A 24,410-nucleotide genomic window follows, 5' to 3' on the forward strand; every position below is an offset into this window, starting at 1 on the left:
GTCCTCCAGAAAGCTGGCTTGTTTAGCTCTAACACCAGTAAAATAAAAAATGTGCTCGTCATTACCCCAAATCGGGACAAGAGCCGTGTGTTTGTGCGTGCATGCTCAGGCACAGCTCTGGAAGCTGTTGTACAAACACATGGCTGTTTTATACACATACTGGGGAAAATCAGTGTCTTAGCTCTGTTTGTGTTGTTTGCCACCCATATTAAAATATCAGTGGTCTCATAATGGATACAGTAGATAAACACTTTTTTTAAAATATAGTATGGGAGAAAATCCAGGAATATGATGTCATCAACAGAGCGATGAGTCTCTGTGTTCAGGGAGGGGCAGTAAAACCATAAGTTAGACTCATTCATACTAGAGAAGGAGCTGTTCTCAGAGACGTGTTGCACTTCACTCATTTGTATCTGCTCAGTGGTGAATTTTCAGTCAAGGTATGTTTTTTCACTTCTCTTTCATATTCAGTGTGGTTTGTTGCTTCTTGGAAACCACTTATTGAATTCTTAATGTTTCTGGTTCAGTGACAAAAAAGCTGATATTATTGTTCCAGAAAAATGGAGGAGAAAAATAATTTTTGCTAATATGATTTTGTAACTTGCTGGGGTTTGCAGAGCTATAATATTTACAGAAAAAATGTTTTATTTCAAAGTACTCAGTGTATCAAAGCCACAGAGTACTTCACTTGCCAAAAATAGTCCTGTGTACTGGAGGGTAAGGATTTCTCCTATCCCGATGACTCTTCATGTCTGTAATCATACCATGGGCACTATTTCTTTCATCTCACAAAAATAATCAGAAAGTACAAGCAGATAACTTTGGTTTTGGCTGAGAATTTACCTACAAAACAGTAGGGAAAAACCAGAGCCAATTCTTTTCTGTACATACTGATAATTTTTTCTCTGTTTATTATTTTGATTGTAAACTTTGTTGGGCAGGATGTAGAAGTGCATGTGTGTGTACCTTACACTGCTAATCTGCACTGATTGAATGGCAAAGGCTAAACCTTTGAAACTTTTACTTATAATACAAAGAATTACTTATTTTGGATGACATTTAAGCTACCTTATTTGTTTCTTTTAAAAATCTGTAGGCAAATAAAAAAAAGTTCAGTAGGACCTTGACTTTTAAGGTGCTGATGAAAACAGAGAACTTAGTAGTGATATTGTAATTAGAATAACAAAAAAAAAAAAAAAAATATGGGGGGAATTTTAATTTAAAAAAAAAAAAAAAAAAAAAAAAAAAACCAAAAAAAAAAAAACCAAAAAAAAAAGAAAACAAAAAAACCCCAACAAATGCTGAAATATATGTTATACTTTTAGCTACTCATTTTCCATTACTGAGTATCCTAAGCAGCCTTCTTAGTGTAATAATAGCAAATAACCATAAAGCCAAAAGTGTTCAAATAGTTAACCGTTAGAATTCTTGTTTTAATATTTTGTTTGTAATCTTAGAGATGCCATCTCTAAAGAGAGGGGTACGCTTTTATCTTGAACAGCTGTACATATTTTCTTAGAAACTAGAAGACAGTTATCTAGGTAAAAGAAATATCTGTATTCACATATGAGTCTCTAAGATAGAAGTATCAGCATATTGAGTAACATCAGTCATATAACTTCTATCTGGTAATGTGCAATCATTAAGAAAAAAATTAAGAGAAGCATCTTAGCACTCCAGGTTCATTTATAGACTTCCAAATATATTTGTCTTGTTTTCAGTGTAAATAGTGAAAACACAAACAGAAGGGATAAATACACCCAAGTTAATAAAGACCTTGGAATAGCAGACCAGAGACACCTCCAGAAAATCTTTGCCAGGTTTTCCATTGGGCCCCTGAGTACATGTGAGAACAAGATTAATTGAGTTACTCAGTGTTACCTGAACATTTTGTACCGGCAATCTAACAAAAGAACTGCCTTTCCTACTGAGTTAGAGCTTCCTGAAATAAGCATCCCATCCTTGCACAGGAAAACAGCTTTAAAAATTACTGTAGCTATTTAATATTTCAAGCATTTTCACAGGCAGAAAACAATAGGAATTAGGGTAAATTTTAGGACATTCATTATGAAGACCCTAAAATTTATTGTTTAAGAATAGCCAGTGTTTGATAATCTGTTTCTCATTAAAAGAAGGGTGTAAAAATCTTTTAGGCACTGCAATTCCACTGTTTTTGAAGTCACAGTAAGCAAAAAAAATCATATGACAAGTCTAATGTGGAGGCCTTATCAGAGAACAGAGCTTTGCTTTCAAAACAAATCCCCTCTCAGTAAGTAAATCAACTGCAAAAGTACACCTGAATCCATTAGCAATGCTAATCAATGTAAAGTCAAAAAAAAAAAAAAAAAAAAAAAAAACCAGAGAAAAATGCCATTTAGCTAAAACATCCACTTTTCTTTAAAATTGTTCTCTTGTCACTCATGGCTTTTTAAATCTGCCTCTGAAGTACTCCATAGAGATGAGTTTCCCCTACCTTATCAAAAGGCTTATCTTCCTTCCTTCTTGCATTTAGCACACTACATACATGGAGATGGAAATTCTGCCTCTGCCTGACTGATAGCCAGCTGTAAAGGAACAGGGCACTTTAAAGTGGGGGCAAGAGCTGTCCTTTGCCAGCCCTTTCTGGGCTTTAGTAAGGTGTAGCTGCTCAGGAATCACAGCCTGGAGCAGCCCTTGGGTGCTGACTCACGAACGGGTGGCAGGCACATGGCTGGAGCAGCTTGTCCCCTGGCTGGGTGCCCTGAGCAGGGACAGAGGGAGGAGAGGGCATCCTGGTCCTGGGCCAGCCAGGGGGAAAGCACAGAGTGAGAGCAGTACTTGAAATTTGGGCCCTGCAGGTTGGCTTCACACAGATGGAGCTGTAACTGCTTGTGATCACCACAGTGGTGACACCTCGTTTACCTAGAAATAAAGCTAATGAGCTACGACTGAGGGACCCTGGTCATGGACCAACACTCCATGTAGGAGTTAAATGTTGGAGAACCGGCACAAATGGGACACAGACCAGAGAAACACAAGGAGCAAAGTTGCCAGCTGAAATCACTTATCTTCAGTCTGATGATAGGCAAGCCCAAAGCGTGCAGATGCTCTGGTAATGCTGCTATATAAAACTTCACCAAAATACTTCAGGACTTCTTATGTTTTCTGAAAGGGTGGATTTGGCTTACTTTTGCTGCTGTGCTATATTTAAGTCCCCTGCATGTTAACTCCTCAACTTGATTCAGCAAGGTTGGGTTGGTTTGTATGGTCCCTGCAAACAAATCTGATCATCCAGGTTTGCAGATTCAGTAGCTTTGCACACTAAGGTATCCCAGAATGGTGACAGTATTGCAAAGACACTGTTCAGACTATGGTTAATTTGCAGAGAAGGGAGCTGTCAAAATGCAGAAATCCATTTTTCCCATTCATTTTATCTGAGATTACAGTTAAATGCCACAAAAAGTGAGTGATCCATGGTAGAGAGCCAGGTCTTTTTAACAGGATTTATGCATGCATGCCCAGAGGCAGAACTGGTCATAGATGCTTTTCCTCCTGCTGAATTCCTGCCTTGGCAGAAAGGAATAAGCCCTTTGGGACCACACCCCAGTGTGGAGGTGTTCTGTCCCTTTGCCATGGTTGTAAGGTTTCCCATCAGCTGCCTGACTGACTGAAGGGCTGCTGCTCTGCAGTGTCCTGGGTTACCAAAGAAGGACAGCAGGTCCCTCTACCCACACACACGGAGCACAGCAACGTGCTCCTTTCCTGATGTGAAGGACAAACTCCCTACAAGTAATGGGCAGGCCACAAACTGGAAGTGTTTCTTCAGGTGTCCTGAGCATTTTTACAAAAAGCAGCTGTTAAGCTGTCATAATTCAAAGTTGGGACCCAATTCTTAAACAAGTAAGTAGGACAACAGAAATATTGCAGTACTTGTTGCTAGATTTTGGCTCAGCTCTGCATACACCTCTCACCTCATTCTGCAGCAGTCTTTCCCTAGAACAAGTCATATTCTTCACTCTGCATTATATTTGGATGCTGCTTAGATTACAAGCTCCTTGAGGCACAGCCTGTCCCTGTGCTTGAAAGACTTTTGCACAGTGATTATCCCCACAGCCTCTGGCCATCAGTGTAACACAGACAGTATGGCAGTGTCCCCAGAGCTGTGCTCCTGCTCCGACCTGCTGGACAGCACAAACTGCTCACCAAGAAAACAATCAGATGGAGGCAGAGAAAAAAGAGATACCAGTAACTACACAGGCTAGATCCTCAACTGGACGGAATGCTTGCAGTGCCCTCCAAATCAGCATCAGCAGAGTAATGACAGATTATAGAAGATAAGGTCTTAAGGATATATCAGCAGATCTGAGCAACTTGCTCACTGGTAGGCTGCTTAACAAACATCATTGACACATCCTCTTGTCCTGGCCTCCGTCTTCAGAGGGAAAGGTCTGTGAAAGACTGATTGTCCTAGCTGGGAAATTAGGAGATTACAAAGAAATGTATGCCATATGTGTTCCTTTACCCATCACAACAGATAAACCCAGCTCTGGGACACATGATATGCTCCAAGTCACATTCTAGCCTTTGTAACTGTACAGCTTCAGTTCAACGCTGAATTCAGACAATGGATCTTACAATCAGCCTAATGTCATCAGGATGTTTATCATAACAGTGTCTTCTCTGTCTGATACCTGAGCTCAAGGATGAATTTTTATTTCATTATTTCTTCAGATCGAGTCACCTAACACAAATCCACCTGACACTGTTTGTGCTCTGGGGAGCCCTCCACGTGCTCCTCATGCAGAATCCTGTAGAATCCTGTTTGACCTGTTCAAGACCAGCTTGCAGATGGCTGTTCACCTTGGCATCACCTAGAAAAGTTTCCTGTGCCTGGTCCTGCTAGTGCTGGGGGTGCACACAAGCCACTTTCTCCCTGAGTAAACAGCAAAAGACCAGGCAAAAGGTGTGAGGCACTGAAGGTGACCAGGAAGTGTCTTCTTTGTGGAAATTCTCTCTCTCTACACACACAGACATACATAAACACATATTTAGAATTATGGGAATCTTGCCACGGAAGTCAAATACGTGTTCCTTTGCATATCCATGCAGCCCTGTCCTACCCATTGCTAGGGGATGATCCTACATGGATGGAACCTCCATAATCTTCCTCCCAGATTTTTATCATTGCACAAAACAACCATTAAATATTTTCATCAGACAGTTCTGATGTGTGCATCTATTAGGATCAAGACACCAGTTGCATTTTTAAATTTATTTTCCTTTGCCTGGGCAAGGATCTTTATTTCTTCTCTCAGTTAATGCCAGACTTTCCAAGTCATGAGGGACTGGGACAATCACTCATGGGCCGATAAGTAACCAAAAGCAGTTATCTGCTTCCAAGCCTGTAATCTGTGTAGAGATTTGCAGTAAAAAGCAAATTCAAATAATTTCAAAGAATTTGGAATCGTTATTTACCAGAACAAGGGAACCACTTTAAAACTTAAGAGCTTTCTCCATACCTGTATTTTTTTTCTTCTCCTCTGCAAGTTGCAAGTTCATTTTCAAAATTATATTAGTACAATCTGACCAAAGCAGTCATAATGAATCAGACATGAATGCAGTTCATTCATGAATGGCTGTGATATTGGCATCAGAAGTTTTAATTTATAACATACACATTTTTTAAAAAATAGCATGTGGAGGCAGGTCACTTAAGACAACTCACCTTCTGATTACATCTTGCCTATGAAGAACTTTTCTTTTTTTTCTTTAGAATAGTCACCTTATAGCTCATAAATTCCAGTCAGCTGGGTCAGCAAAAGGGACATTTCCCAGAAGTAGAAGGAAGTAGAAGTAACAAAGAGAAGTCAGTTTTGTGTGAGTGTTTCCTGCAATGCTTTGAGAACAGTCTTTTTTGGAAATGTAACAACAATTCATTTTCTTCTACAATAGATGTAGTCTACAAATTGGCATTTAAATCATGCTACAACTAGTAACTGTACAGTATGAGAGATCTGGAGTTTCAGTCTTCTACTCTTTGCCTCATGTATTTCTATAGACAGGTTAAGTAGTTTCCATTGCACACCTGCCTCTGGTTTTTAAAAAAGGGTTCAATGTAATGTATCAATAAAGTTTGCCTTAGAATAAATGTACTCTAGTTAAATAACTTTTTAAAATCAAAGAAAAATTTGACTTTAAATACAAGAATGAAACAATTTCAGATTTTGCACTATTTTGCACTATTGCTGGGTAAAATATGGATCCAAACTGTGTAAACTACCTAAGTTGTCTAACATTTTAAATGAAAATCCCAGATGAAGGCCCTGTAAGCCTGGCATATACCCAGTTTAGGCAAGAATCCTTATTCATTGTTTGGTTTGGAACTCTCTACCCTCTTGGGAAATTAAACCCCTCTTTCCCCCTTCTTTCCTTTCTTCCATTTCAAAGTTTATATTTCTCTTTTTTCATCCTTCCTTCCTTCCCAACACAGCACTTCTCCTTTGCTTCCTTTAGCAGCATTGTGCTCCCTTCCAGAACTCACATCCACTCATCTCCCCTTCGCTTGTTCCTGCCCTGACATCCTGCCGTGAGCCTTTGCTGCCTGCTGCACAAAACTGTCACTCACAATTCCACAAAGAGCTTTCTCTTCTACAGTGGTGACAAAAAATGATGGGTCACAAGGTCAACGGTGACGTGGTTAACTTAAATCAGGATATTTTTCAAAATTAACAAAGCTGGTCAGAAGACATTTCTGTTCCAGAGAAAAATTGGTGAAGGTTCTTGACATTTTTAACAAAAGCAAGAAAACAAACCACAAAAGAAATGCACACACAGAGGATAAATCTGCCTGGGAATGGGGAGCACTGATAAGGGATTTTGAAAGAAGCATCTTCCTTCTTAAGCAAGTGCCTGAAGGGTAAACTGTAGTGAATTGCACTCTTGCAGTCTCTGTTCTTTTTTTGGAACTACTCCACTTTGTAAAGATATTAAACTCCTAGTTGGCCAGAGAGAGCAAGAGTGGATCTGGGTCACCTGCTAAACTCTGAGCAGTCAGTACATCTTCTCCTTTGTTCAAGACAAGAAATGAAATCTTTAAAACATTTTCTGTTATATTACCCAAATCTTTTGTGAAAAATCTTTTTTTTTAAAATCAGTTTCTTCAGAAATTTTCTGTTTTGATAGTCATTTTAATAGGAGAAGAAAATTCTCCTCCTCCAACACTTTGAAAAGTATCTCCTACATAGCTAGGAGTAGTAATATGTGAGTTTAAGGTAGCAGAAAACATGATCCAGCAACTGTAGCAGAGCAGAGGGGCAGAACCCCTCCCTCACCCTGCTGGCCACTCTGCTTTGGATGCAGAACACAACTGGGTTTCTGGGCTGCAGGAGAACATTAATGACTCAAGTCCAGCCTCTCATCCACCAGAACCCCAAGTCCTCCTTGGCAGGGCTGCTCTCCATCCCAGCCTCTGCTGATATCAGGGGTTGCCCCAACCCAGGGGCAGCAGCTTGCTCTTGGCTTGTTGAACCTCCTGAAGTTTGCATAGGCTCACTCACCTCTCAAGCATCCCTTCCCTCTGAGTGAATTCCTTCCCTCTGGATGGCATCCCTTCCCCCCAGTGTGTCAGTCACCTGCATCACACAACTTGGGTCATTGGCAAACTTGCTGAGGGTGCACCTGATCTCACTGTCTGTGTCCAAGACAAAGATATTAAACTATCTTTTTGTTAGCTTTGGGTACAATAGCTCTTTGAAGGAGCTGGGGCATATACTAAGGGAATCTGTCTCTCTAACTAAATTGTTGCCCTATTTTTTGTTGGGTTTGACATTCTGGAAAGAGCAGATAGGATGTATCTTCTTTGTAAACACCAGTGGTCAGAACCTGTATATGCAGAGAGAAAAACAAACTGTCTGCACTAGGTTCCAGCAGGGCTCTGTCATCTCCTGTTGCTAACAAAGGGATAACAATAAATTAATACACAATTTAATTTCAACACTGGCAAAGCATAAAAAGGCAAAATTAAAATTGCAATCCAGACATTGATGGTTGTAAATCAGCGTTGTAAATTATACTACTTCTTAGCTGGAGAAGTGTCCTGAACCTTCTAGATCTCTCAGTGTTGAAAGTTATATCCATGTTTCTACAGTTCAATCACCAAATCCCTATTAGCATGCATTTGAACTCTTGAGTTCTAATAGAGATAGTGTGTATTCCCACTAAAGAACTGTTGTCATTAGAGTTCCCCTGGGTTTTCAGTAGAAAAATAGGCTCCATTTGGATTATATCTAATTTTTATCTGCTGTTACTAGCAAAATAATTGCAATAGAGTTTGAAGTTCACTATAGTGTGAATGAATTACACACAATTTTTAACAGGTACATCTGGTTTTGAACTTTTCTCTACAACATATAGAGTATGGGGATTTCTAACTAAGCTATCTGAAAATTGACCTCTTTTTCTTTGCAAATACTTAATGTACTGGCAAAGTGAGGAGCAGATACACGAAAATAATATGAAATGACTGTCCCAGCTGCTCAAGAAACAACAACATAGGAGGTTGTGTTTGACCTAGGAAGGACAAGGCAAAATGGCTTTCTGAATTTTATCATTTGAGAAGTGAAGCACATTACAGACTAGGCTTCTCCTTGAGAAGGGAACTCACTGTTGCTTGCACTGCCACACTCCGATTCTAATTTTTAAAAGAATATGAAATTTAAAATAAACAAACAAAACCCTAGAATTCTTTAATAAAGACAACCTGTCATTTAGACAATGAGTATCATGTCACATTTATATTGCTTCCATGACACAAATCAGCAATGCTAGGGACCATTCCCTGTGATGATCCATGAGAAAACCTATTCAGGAGGCTGAAATCTGAATTTATAGTTTAGTGTATCTGTTGTCAGAAGCCCTAAATTAAACTAGGACTGCCTTCAGAAACGCATGAATTAGAGGTGCTAACCTGAACAAACTGGGAATATCATCTCTTCTGAATTTCACCTGTTCAAAATTAAAGCTGTAATGTAAGCATTATATAGTTATAGTGAGATAAGATACCTTCTAGCCTGTTCTGTTGTCAGAGCCTGAAGTGCTTTTTGGAAACTGAGCCATTACTCAGTGAAGCTGTCCATATATCTCTGTGGTGAAAGGCATTAAGAAAACACAAGGCATTATTACTGATTTACAGGGAGGACAGATTCTGCCTGGGGTGCCTTCTGTGCTAAGGGCTCCACTGCTTGCACAGAGCCATCAGTGTGTGGCTCAGCAAAGGAAAGTTGTGACTGAACCTGTCCAGCTGCAGGTAGGGATGACTGTGTAGTTGCAAATGTGGTTTTCAGATATAATGTGACAGGTTAAAATGTCTTTTATGTTTTGCTAATTACAGCAGAGTGAAATCATCAGTTACCTGTAGGATAAGAAATGAGGAAAGCAGTAGTTGTCAAATAAATAGTTATTAGACTTTGTGACAACAGCCAATCAGCCACACATGCTGTGAGCTTCTTTGGGAGTTCTTTGCTGTGGGAGACACTTGGGCTTTCCTCAAAGGCCACACCTGTGAGAGACAGTGGTGAAAATTTGCAGGAAAAGCTGCATTATTGAAAATACATGACAATAGCATAAATATTATAGTGGCTGGAGGCACTCAAGATAGCAAATCTCTTCTTTTTTCCTAAATGGCTGCCAAAATGTCCTCAAGGTGCTAGAAGTAAAGTGCTTTCAGGGCACAGAGCCAATTCATATGAAAGGCAAATCTCTCCATTAAATATTTAATGCTCAGAGGGACCAATACTGAAAAATACTATTAGGCCATTAGACCTTCACATTTTACATAGTCATGAGAACCTAATGCTGTTACCCAGGGAAAAGAGCAGTATTTAAATTGCTAAGAAAAAGGTGTGGCTAAACTGAGCTGAAGAGGTCTGGTGGGAGTAATGCATCAAAGAGCAAAAGCTTTAAAGGACATCCACGTGCGCGTCAGGGAGGGAGCCTTGCGTGGAGGTTTGTGCACTGCTGAACAGCTTTTCTGTGCCTCCACTACAGCAAGGCAAATAAAAGAGCATCACTAACTGATATTCCTGAGGAACTGATATGCTTCGGGACTTACAGCCTTTTATTCTTACCATTGCACCTCTGAGACTTTATTAATGTCGTCTACTTCTCTCTGTAGGATATTCCTATCGTTCTCTGTAATGAAGAGATCAAGAAATTTATGTCACTGGCATGGTTCATCAGTGCTCTCCTGTCTTTCATACTGAGATCAAGACTGTAACTAAACTAGATGAACCCCAAGACCAGTTTTGAGAACCCACACTAGGAACAGCTCGGCTCCTGCAGCCCATGTCCCAAAAGCTGTCGTCAGCCAGGTGAAAATTCTCCTTTTTCTTTTCCAGTTTAGCTGGTTTTGGCCTGGTTCTTGTAATAGGTTTGAGCTATCTAGTTTTCATAAAAGACTGCTTTCTAAAGCAGGAAATTCTCACTTTAAGAAAGAAATATAATCTAAGTGCACAACCTACTCTTGATACGATCACTAGCATTTCATTTCTTTATTACTGGATACCTTAGCTATTCACTGGCCTCAGGGTATTGTCTGCCATTTGAGAGGCACATTTGATACCATCAGACCTGCCATTTCACATGGTATCAGACTCCTGCAATGGATATTAAATTGGTCTCACAATGCTAGTGTGCTAAGCACTTAATTTTGTAGTGGTGATGGGGCACAGCAATCCCTTGTCTACAGCAGAGAATTCTTGTGGTACCTGCAGAGCTCAGGGGAGTAGATACAACCACCTTTGACACTGTTCAACTTGGTAAATCTACATGTCATATTATAAAACTCAGGAAGTTTATAGTCCCTTATTTGTCTTCACACTTCACTTAATTTGTGCAAGCTTTGTAGTCAGACACCCTGAGTGCAGGAGGGTTAAGGGACATGAAAGATTTCTGCCCCAGGACAAAATAGGGTTTCCCAGCAGTTACTGATACCCAACAGGGAGCCCTGTGAGGTTCCTAGGGCCAAGGTATGTTGCTTTCACTCCAAGCACTGCTTTGGCTGCGTCTCTCACTGTACAAAAGTGCAGTTTGGCTTGCAAGACAGTTCAGTTCAGGGAGATATTATCAAGCTAGGCAGTGAACCAGCTAGGAACAAGAATAAATTATGTTAATATATATGTCAGCTTCTCAGCAACAGAACCAATGTCAAGCATAAACTCTGCAAATCTCAAAAATGTAAGCACATGACAATCTGATTGTAGCTCCTGTTCGCAGGAGGCCTTCCAGCTAACAATAGAAAACAGAAAACATCACTTTGACCAAATATGAAAATCAAGTAAAGAAAACCCAAAAGACCACAAGTCAGACATGGCTGCAGACCTGAAGCTCAGTGTTATGCTCAGAACTTTCTGAAAGCAAATGCTAACTACAAATTTCAAGACAGCAGTATGCAAAAGTAGGCTGATCCTGTATCACATACATGGGAAAACAGAGAACTGACAAGACTCAGTGCCAGAAGTGTGACAAACTCATACATGGGCCTGACAGGGCTCAGCCTACCTCTGAAAGAGCAGACATAGCCTGTCACCCCCCTAGCCCTAACCTGAACTCTAGTGTGGCCTGAATCTTTCCCCATGCGTGGTTCCCATGAAAATGTTCTCAAGGATGAGTTCGTGTGGATGACTGCTCTTCATTCCTGCGGTGCCTTTGCAGTCCCACTCCTACTGCAGCTCCTAGATTTCTCATTCTCCTGAAACTAACCTAAATGCTAGCTGTTGGCTGAGCTCTGGACAATGAGCACTCATGGTTAACCTTACCTGTTCTCATATGGGAAATGCCAAAAGAAACAAACCAAAATAACCTTCCAGCCTTGCAGAGCGAGCTTGTGGTCAGTTTTCTCCTGTTTGTTTGAATATTTTCCTTCTCAGTTGTCAAAATATTTTGAGCAAACACACTACAATACACACAGAAAAAGTGTAGATCCGTCTGTGACTTGTGTTGTGTAAGATTTATGTGCTTTGCTGCTAGATTCAGAAAGTTATCTTCTTGGTTCAGGGACACCAGGCCGTGGAGTAGAGTCACATTAAGTCTAAGGCGGGTCCAAGAAGATCAAATCCTGAAGAATTAAAGAGAAGAGCAGCAAGTATTCACAAGGAGGGGGAGAAGGAGTTGTGAGATTGACATTGTAGGCCTCAAAACTGACGATATTTCCAAAGATGGAGGATTCAGATTCAATGTTTATTTAATTATATATACTAACTGAAAATAGCTTTATAAAGATACTCTCAATCAACATTAATCAAAAAGTTTGTGGCCTTCTGGTATACAGACATGTAAATCATCCAATTTCCAGCTAAACAGCATAGAGATTTGGAAATAGATCTTTCATCTGCCCAGTGACTACAAAGAGAGGAACAAACTGACTTATATTTGTTTAACACTCAGATTTAAGACTATCGTATACTTCATTTCTTCACAGACATATACAGTCTTGAGAAAGCTAGAGATAGAGGAGAAAATAGCTCTGTACATCAGAACAGCTTAAACTTACTGAGCTGTTTGAACAGCAGAAATTGAAATGTGTACTGGGAGGATATGAAAGGCAGTGATACCTGTTTTCAGAGCAGTTAGTTTTGGAATTAAACTTCTTTCTCTGCTCATGAACTACAATTATAAAAGTGGCTGAGAGGCATAGGAAGTTCTGCTTCAGGGTAGTTCTACTATGTTTACTAATCCATCATGTACAAAAGGGAAGGGAAAAGCTGCACAGCATTAGCATAATAGAAATCTTCAGGAAAACTAAATGCTAAACCAGATATCCAGGTCTAAATTTAACTTATGGAATTGTTGCTGTGAGCACATCACCATGAACATGTTTTGTATGTATCACATTTTCAGTTCATGCTGGCCCCACAGTTGCAGACCCCCTTAATTTTATTGATAAACCCTCTCTAATATTAGCCAAATGTTTATTATTTATCCTCATATTCATTCCTTCATCCAAGCTGTGCTTTGCTATGATATGTTTCACAACAACTCTAGAGAACTTTTCAATGAATTTGGCATTTCCTATTACTTGTTTGCTTATACCCTTCCCTTTTTAATTTAATGATGCTTCGATGCAGCCTTTCTCTGCAAGAGGAATGTCCTCACTGAGTGTATCACCAACAGCAATGTTTTCATGGATATTTTCTACAGGCTGTGATCTGTGAAAGATTTCCAAACTTTACAGAGTTACATAGCTCCAAAGAACAGCCCCGTGAGTTAACACCTGCAACAAAAGTGCAACCAAACCTTTATGGCAAGAGTGCTCCATCCAGTCCTTATGCTCACCACTGACTGGATGTGCCCATGTAGCCTTGTAACAGGTCAGCTGAGAAATGTTCACAGGAGACACTGAATCCATTCACTTTTGTGAAGTAATCTACCTAAAATTACTGCTTACTTATAACAATAACACATGGCATTTATGAATATTACAATGGGAATGATAGGTGATCAGAGCTGCCCATGGCAGGGGGGTTGGAATTGGATGATCTTTAAGGTCCCTTATGACCCAAGACATTCTATGATTCTATGATTTTGTTGTTGCTGTTGGCCTTAATGCAATTGGATTTTCATTTATTAGCACAAGAAGCGTAAATTCAGGAATTTAGGATAATTCCTAAATTATGGGCTGGAAGGTCTGTAGGCCAACCTCTTGCTGGGTTGACTGGGTCATCTACAAAATGAAACTATACTACTCTGGGCTTTTCCAGGTGGGTCTTTGAAACTTCTGAGGATTATAAGGCTGAAATTTAATAATTTAGTGGCTGGAGATACTTGCAGATTCTGTGTTTTGACCTGAAACAGCCTCTAATGTTGAAAGTATTATTTCTCACTTCAGATTAAATAGAATTCTTGTAATAAATGAGCTCTTTCAGAATAACAGCAAAATCCAGCATTGGTGACATTTGCAATGTTTTGGAGGCCACCTTAACTGAAAAATTTCTAAAATACTGTTGGCAGCAAGTCAGAGGTCAAACATGGACTAATTCAAACATCATCACAAAACCTGAACTAAAACAAAGCTTTATAATGAGATGAGCCCTTTCCCCTATACAAAGGTCCTGAGATCAGAACACTAGTTCTCTCTGAACTGGTTCATATTTTTCCTCTCCTTCCAGTTCTCACCACAGTCCAGCCATGCTGTTCTTCTCTATTTCAGTTATAACTACTTTACACAGAGATAATATATTTTGTCAGAGTCATCACAGTTATTGGCTGTGTTGTAAAAAGAGCATTGAATAAAAACATACCATGTTTCTAAAGCTAAAAAGTATAGGATTCTTTTTTTAGGAAATTGTAACCCTGGAGAATTTAAAATAAGAATATTCAAGATTTCCACTTGGCAAAAATATATTATGCAAGGTGCTTTGCATAAAAGTTATATATAAAAGATATCTTATGCATTGCACTTGATTAGATTTCTGCTCTTTCCACACCTTTCTTTAGCTGGAATTGAGTGACTTCATCTCCCACACAGGGAGAAAAATTAGTAGCCTCTTCTCACCTCAGTTTCATTGTTATTGAAATAACTACTTTACCAGAACAACTTTTTTCCCCATCTTTCCTAACACAGTTGATGTAGATACCTTTAATGGTAACTGCAGAGCCATAGTTTCTTTCCATGGTGTGCTTCAAGCTTACACAACAAATAATATCTAAAAATTACACTTTTGAGAGGTAGCTCCTCTGTATATTTTCTTTACTGCCTTAATTTTCTGGCAAACTATGGAGCTGATTTGTTTTAAAAACAATTTTTTTCTTTTACAAGGTTATTTTTGTCCTAGGCAAGTTCCTGAATCTGGTTCAACATGAAGCTTCACGAACTGCAAGGGCAGCCATAGAGGTAAAAGGGACAGTAGAGAGTAAATGAAAAGCAGGAAACCTTTAAGTTAACACTGCCACAGAACGTGTCCCCTGATCTGCAACCCCAAATGTAGTAAAGCCCATTAGAGATTCATTATACAATGATTGAAAATTAAAAATTAATGTTGTGGGATTTGAACATTTTAGGAATGTTTCCCACACATTTCCTCTACCTCTCCAAAATAAGTAATGCCTCCACAGAAAAAATTAAAAGGACATTCAGAGAATGTTTCAGAGAAGCTACAAGACTGATATAATTTTACCTTCCAATATTCATCCAGGTAAAGATACAAACCCAACCCATTCTGAAGCCAAAGAGAGGGGTAGAAGCAGTTCGCCTGGTCTTGGATTAGGTGGAAACAAGAGTCTCTGTGAACTGGGGATAGATGGCAAAGGTGATTTTTTTTTTTTCAGGAGAAAAGGTTGCAAGAAGACCGGGTTGAAATAGAGGCTTTCAAAATAAACCTTATGGAGAAGGTATAGAATTTATAAACAGGGTGGGTTGCCTGTATTTTTGTTGATGCTAAATTCTGAATGTAAGAGGCCACCACTGAAGCTCAATCTTCCAGTGCACCTTTGGCTTCTTGCTAGCAGTGCCTCTGCTTATGCCATCCCATCACACACGAGGCCTGCCAGACCTGTCAGTATGGCTGGAGGAGAAATTATGCATTGAGATTGTTTTGTTATAATCTATTACTAAACAAAAACCTCCTTTTCCTCTCAAATAGACATTGTCCAGGAATCAAATCCTCCAAAGCTGTTAAAATTAAACTTCTCTCCCCTTGGCCAGCAAACGCCTGTCTGAGGGTCACAAATGAGGCAGTTTAGGGGACATCACGCCAGCCTCCTAACAGCCTGCTGAGTCTGTCAGGTTTACACTCCAAGCTCCTGAGGGCAGCAGTGGTAATTGCGATTTCCCATTTCAGTGGCAGCAGATCTGTCAGGTAAATACCCTTTTCCCCTCATGGCTCCCCCAGCTCCTGTGTTACATTGACTCTAGCTTTTATATTACCACGATGAAGCAAGGCTGGCTGGCAAATAGGCAACACCAGGGACACTTGGCTGCCCAAGCTGGGCTCAGAGATGTTCAGGAGAGCAAACTCACACAAAAAGTACAAAGTGTCAAAGCAGGCTGGGCTCTGCAGAGAAGCAGAGTCAGAGGAGAGGCTGGGGCAGCCCTTGCTATTTCTTTCTGCAGCTAACACATCTTCTAAAATATCACCATGTCAGAAGTCAGCCAATGCCTCTCAGTTTGCACCCATTCATTCAAACCCATATTTCTGCTCCCAGCTTTTCCTCTCCTCTGTGCCACTGACCCCCAGCTGTACATAGAGCTGTATGTATGTGTGGCAAGCCAGCTGTATGTCTCTGAAAACACTTTTGGCTACTGACAGCACTCAAAGCAAACCAGGTAATTGTAAAATTCTGCTAGGGATGCTACAGTCTGGGTGCCATACCTATCCTTCATATGGTCTTGCTAAGAAATCCCTGAAATAAATGGAAAATAAGGCTGCTTTCTAGGCAACTTTCATCATGGATGATCATCCATCAGAGAAATTCCTCATTTGGAGAAGACTGGTGAGGCCTTGAGCCCACTCTATCCTTTGTCCTTGCAAATTAGACTGTGTAGGAAAACATCAGGACTGTGTACCTATGCATTTCAATATTCTCTTGTTCCAGCAAACAACATTATATCAGTTAACATCATAACAGCATTTATCTGTTTTAGGCTCCACCTCTTCTCTCTGAGGACTAAATTAGCAAGGTTGATATTATGACAATCTCAGAATGTACTAATTACAAATTTCACACTTTGTTTCTGCAAAACATGTAATCAGCAGTCACAACAGCTGTAAAATATGTTACAGAGTCTCTCTCTTACTCCCACTGAGTAAATTAGTGCAGGTGACATTGAAATAACCTGAACTCACTACACATTTCAGAACTCATTCTTGTATAAGACATGACTAAGACCATCATGAGACATTTAGTTATTCACTGTATGAAAATGTTTAGCATAATGCAAGGAAATATTAACACCAGCAGCAATACTAACAGCCATGAGTTCAGTAGCTGTAGGGCTTCATCCAGACCCAAAAGAGATGGTGAAAAACATTCACCTGAAGCAGCATATCCCATCTGGGGAGTAAAGCTGTGCCAGAGCCTGCATTAACCCAGCAGCAGCATTAACTGAGCTCTGACCCTGTTTCCCCTGTCCTTCCATTCCTTAGCTCATACCTCTTGATCCCTAGAGAACTTTTTGTTCCAATTCAACATATTCCCCTCCTTTTCTTTCAAGAGCTTCCATAGCCCCAGCACGTATTGCTGTAGCATGGAGATTTGCCCTCCACATTCTAGGATTAACCACTCTGCTGCACTCGAGGTGTTCTCCTTGGCTTGCTGATTAACTCCTGCCTGTCTTCTGGCATGCTCTCTCCAGCGCTGGTTGTGTGGGTCAGTCCTTGAACAGCAGGACATCCCAGGAGTTTGGCAGGAGACACCAAGGTGCCCTGGTGACTGCCCAGCCCTCAGAGTTTCAGGCTATGGCACTGGTGACCACCACCTTTTTGGAGTCCTCCTCCACCTGCCTGTAATGACAACCCAGCAATTGACCAACCCCTTCTTCCCAGTCCCTCTGCAAGGGTTTCTCATTTGCAGCATTGTCAGGATCTAGCCAACACCCAAAGAACACCCATGAGCCAGCCCCAAAGCCCTCCTGCCTTGCTGAGGGCGGTGTCTGCAAGAGGAACAGGGCTGGTTGCCTCCAGCCCTTCCAGGCCATGACTGCCTCTCACACAGGGCACCTGAAACGCCCTCCATCAAAACCTTGTCATTCGTTCCAATGCTATTAAAAAAAAATATTCCAGAATATGAGATAATGACTGACAGTGGGTATTACAGACTGCCAAGGAGGAGGTAACTCACAACAGGATGGGAACTCCATCAGGTTCAAATTTAGCCCCCACAGGGGTCCCTCAGAACCAGTAATGATAGATTAGTTCAGCTAGGCACTATTTCAATCAAGACTGCCACATGAAATCTTGTTGAAAGTCCCTGCTGAGATATTAGGCTTGTCTTGCATTGCACAGAAAGTATTTGTAGAGAATGTGTGAAAGGACCACATTTATTTTCACGAAAATATGACAAGAAAACAGCAAATCACTGCCTTCTGTAAGCTGTGGCTTTGTCAATCATACTTTAAACGAGTCTCCTGTGCAATATAGAATAGCATCAAGCACATAATTTTAACCCTAAACATTAGGGTTTGTAAATTGATAATTAGCACATTTTACCTTGTTCTCTCCGCTGTCCCTAGCAATGCATTATGGAAGGACTTCAGTTAAGGACCAAGGAGGTAGGTTGCCAGAAGTCCCATGTCATGGACTCGGTGACATCCTAACTGGTCCCTGCACACTGTTCCTAGACCAGAGTAACATGATATAACTAACTTATTTTAAAGTATTCTAGGTCTTTCCCTTCTAAAACCAAAATCTGAAAGAGATTAATTGCAGAGAAAATACAGATAAATCAATATGCAGTTTGGGAGCTGCTATTTGCTGTAAATTAAATTCTGTAAATTAATGTAACGAGGGAAAATCCCAGAAAAAGCCAACATGACCTTTATGACCACTCTCTGAATTACTAACGCTCATTAAATATGTGCATACATCCAACCTCAAAGTGTAAAACAATGCACTTAAATTTTTTTCTGCTGGTTCACAGCCTACTACCAGCAGAAGAAACAGTTTCTGTTAATTGCATCAGGCAACAGAACTTCTCTATTCACAGATGACCTCTTGCTGCCCATCCATTAGTGTTTCACTTCCTATGTGTTTTTACAGTGAAAAGTGCCAGCACAGAAAGAAAGGGAGACTTGAAACTGCTGTTTGCAATTCGTTAGTGGCAGCTCTCACATCCACACAAGCTGGGCTTTGAGATGTTTAAGCGCTACAGTGTTTTATTAACACAAAGTACACAAAATATGACCATCATTTTTCATCAATTCTGCAACCAATAGCTGAATTTCTGTATGCATATTAAGCACTGATACCAGCCAACAATTCCAGCAACTAGAAAACAAGTGAGAACCCTCACTCTTTTGGGAATTGCAAATGCATTCCTTTTCACTGCCAAGTTACCAGTTGAATAGGACAAATGTCTTAATTAAAAATACATTTGAAAAGCTTCCAATCAAATGGTAATATAAACATTGGTTATTATAAACACCTTAAAAAAAGACAAGCAGTGTTTCTGTCACTCAGTCCAGAGAATTATATGTACAGATCTGGGAAGCCAATCTTGCATTTGAATAATATCTCAGCGTTCATTGTCCAAGAACACAACAACAAGAAAACACAGTTGGCATTTTATCAGTAGTGAGTGATGCTGCACACTCAACTTCTGTTTGGTTCTAGTAACATTTAAGTACACATCTAACATTTCTGCCTGTCAGTAGCTCCCTGTACGATCGCAGGCTGTTCTGATCTGTAGAATGTTTACAGTATTCTAGTTTTCAGACTGTGCTCTTGCACCCAAGCTACCCAAGCTGGCTGACTGCAGACATGTCCTGGCTTGTAGGATGGCCACTGTCTCTACCAGACTGCCAACCCACCCACTGCACACCTCTTAAAACTGAGCTCCCTCAGGAAGGTTGCACCATTTATGTCTACTGAGACTTGGCGCAGAAAGAGACTGCAACACAGAGACAGAAATACACAGACAATCTCAGTGAAAAGCTGAGAAAGGCTCACTGCTGGCAAACACTGATCCCTCGGTGTTCTCAATGCAAACTAGAGCTGCAAACTGTCTCTTTATTGTACAGTCTGAGAAAATATATGGTGTTCTTTGGGGAGGAAGCACCACTGAATTCTACTCAATTCCTGTTCTAGAGGGGAGGGTGTAAAATGTTGCAGGATGTGACACAGAACTAGCAGCTTTACCATGAGAAACCTGAGACACAAGGTACACCTGTCCTTTAGGAGATCATGGCTAATGAAATAAAAAGATAAGAAGACAAACTAATGGTGAACACCCTCAAAGAATTAACAAGGACTTGCTGCAGCTCAGTTCTAGTGAACAAAGGCTTCTAAATATTCTCTTATTTATTCATAACAATAACTGTTGTTGCTACATCCCCTCTGTTTCACTTGCCTAAAATTAGTCCAGTCAGTCCATAGCAACGCAGTCTGTAAAACATTCTACAGACACACCCAGTGTCTGTGAGAAGCAGCCCAGGGAACTGCAAGCCTGTTCAAAAGCTATGCTTTGAGGACATTAGGAAAAGCGAAAGACAGCTTTTCTTATTGTGTCTTTTGCAGCAATGAGCTAGATCTAGCAATCTCATGTCATCTATTTTTCTCTTCACAGAAATGGTTTCCATCACAGCTGAAAATGTTACGCAGCTGTACAACATGACCACCCAGGAACTTACAGTCAGTCCAGAATATTTCCACAATAATTCAGGAGTGCACCACATAGATCAATATGAATGTGTTAGTGCAGATGTGTGGAAATGGCTACAGGATTTTCAGCCTGGATTTCTCTGGTTTATATTTATTCTGGGATCAATAGAAAATTCCTTTGTACTCACCGTCCTGTGTTTCCACAAGAGTAGCTGCACAGTGGCTGAAATTTACCTAGCAAACATGGCATTTGCTGACCTAATGTTGGTCTGTACTTTACCTTTCTGGGCCATTAATATTTCTAATAACTTTCATTGGCCTTTTGGCCAGTTTCTCTGCAAAGCCATCAACATTATGAGTTACATGAACTTATATTCTAGCATTTATTTCCTGACACTAGTGAGCATTGATCGCTACCTGGCCTTGGTGAAAACCATGTCCCTTGGACGGATGAGACGAACCGTCTGTGCCAAATGGAATTGTTTTGTAATTTGGACATGTGCACTGCTCATGTGTTCACCTACAATGGTGTTTCGAAATTTACGTTATTTTAAAGAGTACAACATCACAGCCTGTGCTCTTCTTTACCCAGCTAGCTACTGGGAGCCCACTAACAACTGCTTGCTGAATATTGTGGGGTTCGTGATCCCATTCTGTGTAATTACTTATTGCACTGTGCAAATCATCAAAGCCTTACGAAGCAGCGAGCTACGAAAAATGAAGGTAGTCCAGACAGAGAGGAGAGCCACCATGCTGGTCTTTGCTGTGCTCCTGCTGTTCATCATTTGCTGGCTTCCATTCCAGATCAGCACAGCCATCGACACCATCCGTTACTTCTCACCCACTCTCAAATGCCTGGAGGACATCAATGACATACTGACCCAGATAGCCACATACTGCTCCTTTAGCAACAGCTGCCTGAACCCAGTCTTGTATGTGATTGTTGGGAAAAACTTCCAGAAGAAGGCTGTGGAATTCTACAAGGACTTGTTCACAAAGAGGTGCAGGAAATCACAGTCTGTGCAGATGGAAAACTCCCTGGACACTTTAAGAACTTCCATTTCAAGTGAATACCCAAGGAAAAAGTCTGTTTTGTCATTACCCCAATAACGTAATTTTAGGAAATCCTTAAAGGAAGAAAGCTTTCTAACGGGTCAGTCTCCACTCATATCCATCTCTTATAGGTCCACAGAGTAAACCTGTAGCAGTGATCATTACGTGAGGGAAAATAATTGTTTGATCTTAGTGGAAAGTCCATAAAGAAACCTGCTTCTAGTGTTATTGGATGTTTTTCATGATTGAATCCTATTTTGTAACTTACTTACATTTTCATGGCTGAATGATACTTGGCACATGCATCATTTGGAATGTTTTCTAAGGTGTACATACAATTCTCCAAAAGAGCCTCAGTACAGAAGCAATTGTCAAGATTGTGCAGCTACATATGGTACCCATAATAGTGTGTTAAGACAAGGTTTTTGATCTGGGAGGGGCTTGCATTTGAGTAAGTTCTGTTAAATGAATCCTGTAGGATGCATTTTTAGATGTATCCATCTTTTGGGCTTTTAACTTCTCTCTTCAGTCATCTAAAACTATCTGATTTTTTCATTGACAGGCAGTGTCTTTTTGCAGCTGCTCCAGTTAGTTACAGATTTACTTGAGCAAATAGGTATCAAAAGTAGCTGAAAAAAGGTAAAGCAGTAGTGGAAGGGAACCTGCACCCACCTGCATGAAGTTAGCTGAGTTTTCTTCGTAGAAGAAGATTCTTTACCCCTTGTATCTTGGAGTGAAAGCATTCACTTCCTCCTTTTGAGTGAGCGAATGCTGTTTATATTCATGCTTACACTTCAGCTCAGAGACACAGGTTTTTAATATTCACAAAGTATAATTAATGCTATTCAATGGATATATAAAATCTCAACACAACTGGTATAATTTCACAAACAGAAGAAACTGAGAATACAAAGGAGAGCGTCACCTAACTACATTAGAAATCTAACTGAAATAACAGGGGCCTTGAAAGCTCAGAGTATTCAAGAATGGCCTTTTCAGATTCTAGTAATACCTACATTTTATTTGTAGAGTTAATCTGTGAGATTTTAATACAAGATAGTTTTTTCCCCAGTTGGACTGTATTTTTAAGCTAAGTTGATTATACACATAAAGAGACTCATAGTGTACTGAATTGTCTGTATGCACTTTAACCTCTAGGAACCTTGACCATAACTGAGTAGAAGATGATTTAAGATATGCTGAAACATCTTTATTCTTTTCAAAGCACTTAAGGTTACAGCTTCTAAAGCTACCATGGGAAATGGAGTTTGGTGACATGAGTAAGCTTAGATGGCTACTACATGGTCTTTATCCGTCAGAGCTTGAATTGAGCAATAAAGTTCATTTAGGATGGGAAATTTGTATTAAACCTTCAAATAGCTAAACCACAAAATATAAGTGTGCAGATGTGATTTAAAGACTAAGGGATTTAGATCACTGTATATGATTTATAGGCAATTTCCATGCTGTTTCTTTGATAAGCCAGTGTAATCCTATGTCATAAATACTTCTGTTGCTCATCCTTTTTATTGTCTGAAGCAATGGGGGCAACTATGATGAAACATTGCAAGGCTTTCTGTTATATCCAGTCTTATCATACTGTCTCATCCATGAGCATGCTGTTCATGCAACCCTTACACAAAAGGAACTCCATACAGAGGTTATTGAGGCAACAGAAGTTATTTTTGAGTATTTGGTACTGAGAAGTAAAATATAAAAATGTTATTATGTGAATATCACATTAATTTAAATAATGTAAATATATAGGCGCAATTTTTTGGGGGTTTTTTTGGGGTTTTTTTTTTTTTTTTTGCTATACAGTAAGCATGTACAAAAGAAAATAAAGTACTTTGAGAAATAAAATTTCCTGGCATTTTCTTCTCTATCCTGTATCCTGTTACTAAGGAATGATTTGTCAGAAGTTCAACTGCTCCAGATGCTTACTTGGCTTCCCAGTACACCAAAGGAAAGTGAACTGAAACAACAGAATTTTAGTTGCTTTGAGATCTTTCTTTTCAGGGCCCATTTCTGAGTGCTGTTGACCACCCTCAGTCCCTTTGGAAGTTTAAATCAGAATTAAGGCAGCTAACGGTACTGAAATATTTCTGGTAGCTTTTCTCTGCCTGCTGATAGCTCAAGGTCCTATGCAGACACCAGCAACAATGGAAAGCCCCTGCAGCAGCTTCTGCACATCACAGAACAGACAGTGGCAGCTCACAAACTATATCATTCCCATTTTCCTGACTCTTTAGTGTGATGACACGTTTGTGGTATTCACATGCACCATTTACACACACAAGAAAAAACCCCAATAAATGAAGTGTAACATCCAAGCTACATCTGACCTACTGATAGTTTCCAGTCACGCTTGGCTCGGTTCTGTTCTTACAGAAACATGACAAAATACGAGAAGGATTTTTGGTAATATGAGGTCAGACTCTGTCCAGAGAATTTCAGAGTTGTAGATGGCAAACAGTAATCATATCTTTTTACTCTTCTTTATCCTGTCCCACTCTTACCTCTGCTCCCATCTTCTCATTTACTGAGGCTGCCACAACTAATATCAAGATTTTGGGCATGCAAAGGGCTGACTCCCCATTCAATCTGACAGAGGTGGGGACCATGGCCAGAGGAATGGCAAGGATATCAACAGCCAGATGATATTTCTGGCCTTCAGCATTTACAGGCAGGAATTATTTCTCCACGCTCTCATTTTTCATGTGGATTATTGTCTTCACTTGAAAATTAAGAGTTTAAGGGCTGTTACACAAGCTGCAGGTGCTCACTGCAGACAGGAGAATGTTGCTCCTTTTTAGACAGGGTTTCAGTGGAGGAGTTAGGATCTTGGCTCAGTTCTTCCAAATCCCTAAGCAGTCTTTAGCCATTGAATCATCTTTCCATTCCATTCAACCTATATCGGCTCCTTCATATTTTGCTGTTTCAAGCTCTGTAAACTGTAATTAGTAGGGCTTGATTATTACCAGACTGTGATAGTACCAGCATCATTCTTTGTAAATTGTAAATATCTGCACCAGAGTTTAAGCTCTCCTTAGCAATCTCTCGAGTATA

General features: G+C 40.1%; 1 protein-coding gene across 3 annotated transcripts; it reads left to right on the forward strand.

Moving 5' to 3' along the window:
* The first annotated feature begins 347 nt into the window (after positions 1-347).
* On the forward strand, positions 348-23,115 carry BDKRB2 (bradykinin receptor B2). 3 transcript variants are annotated; one of them, XM_041476318.1, is made up of 3 exons: positions 381-440; positions 10,151-10,346; positions 20,254-23,115. In XM_041476318.1, the coding sequence occupies exon 3, from the start codon at positions 20,256-20,258 to the stop codon at positions 21,396-21,398; it is 1,143 nt and encodes a 380-aa protein (XP_041332252.1). In that variant the 5' UTR covers positions 381-440; positions 10,151-10,346; positions 20,254-20,255; the 3' UTR covers positions 21,399-23,115. The 3 variants fall into 3 exon arrangements, with proteins under 3 accessions (XP_041332251.1, XP_041332252.1, XP_041332253.1); XM_041476319.1 differs by lacking the exon at positions 10,151-10,346 and adding an exon at positions 15,301-15,383 and having other exon boundaries at positions 413-440; XM_041476317.1 differs by lacking the exon at positions 10,151-10,346 and having other exon boundaries at positions 348-440.
* Positions 23,116-24,410: the final 1,295 nt, after the last annotated feature.

The sequence above is a fragment of the Pyrgilauda ruficollis genome, unplaced genomic scaffold (genome assembly GCF_017590135.1).
Source record: "Pyrgilauda ruficollis isolate IOZ18807 unplaced genomic scaffold, ASM1759013v1 scaffold38, whole genome shotgun sequence".
In the NCBI taxonomy this organism is placed as follows: Eukaryota; Metazoa; Chordata; class Aves; order Passeriformes; family Passeridae; genus Pyrgilauda; species Pyrgilauda ruficollis.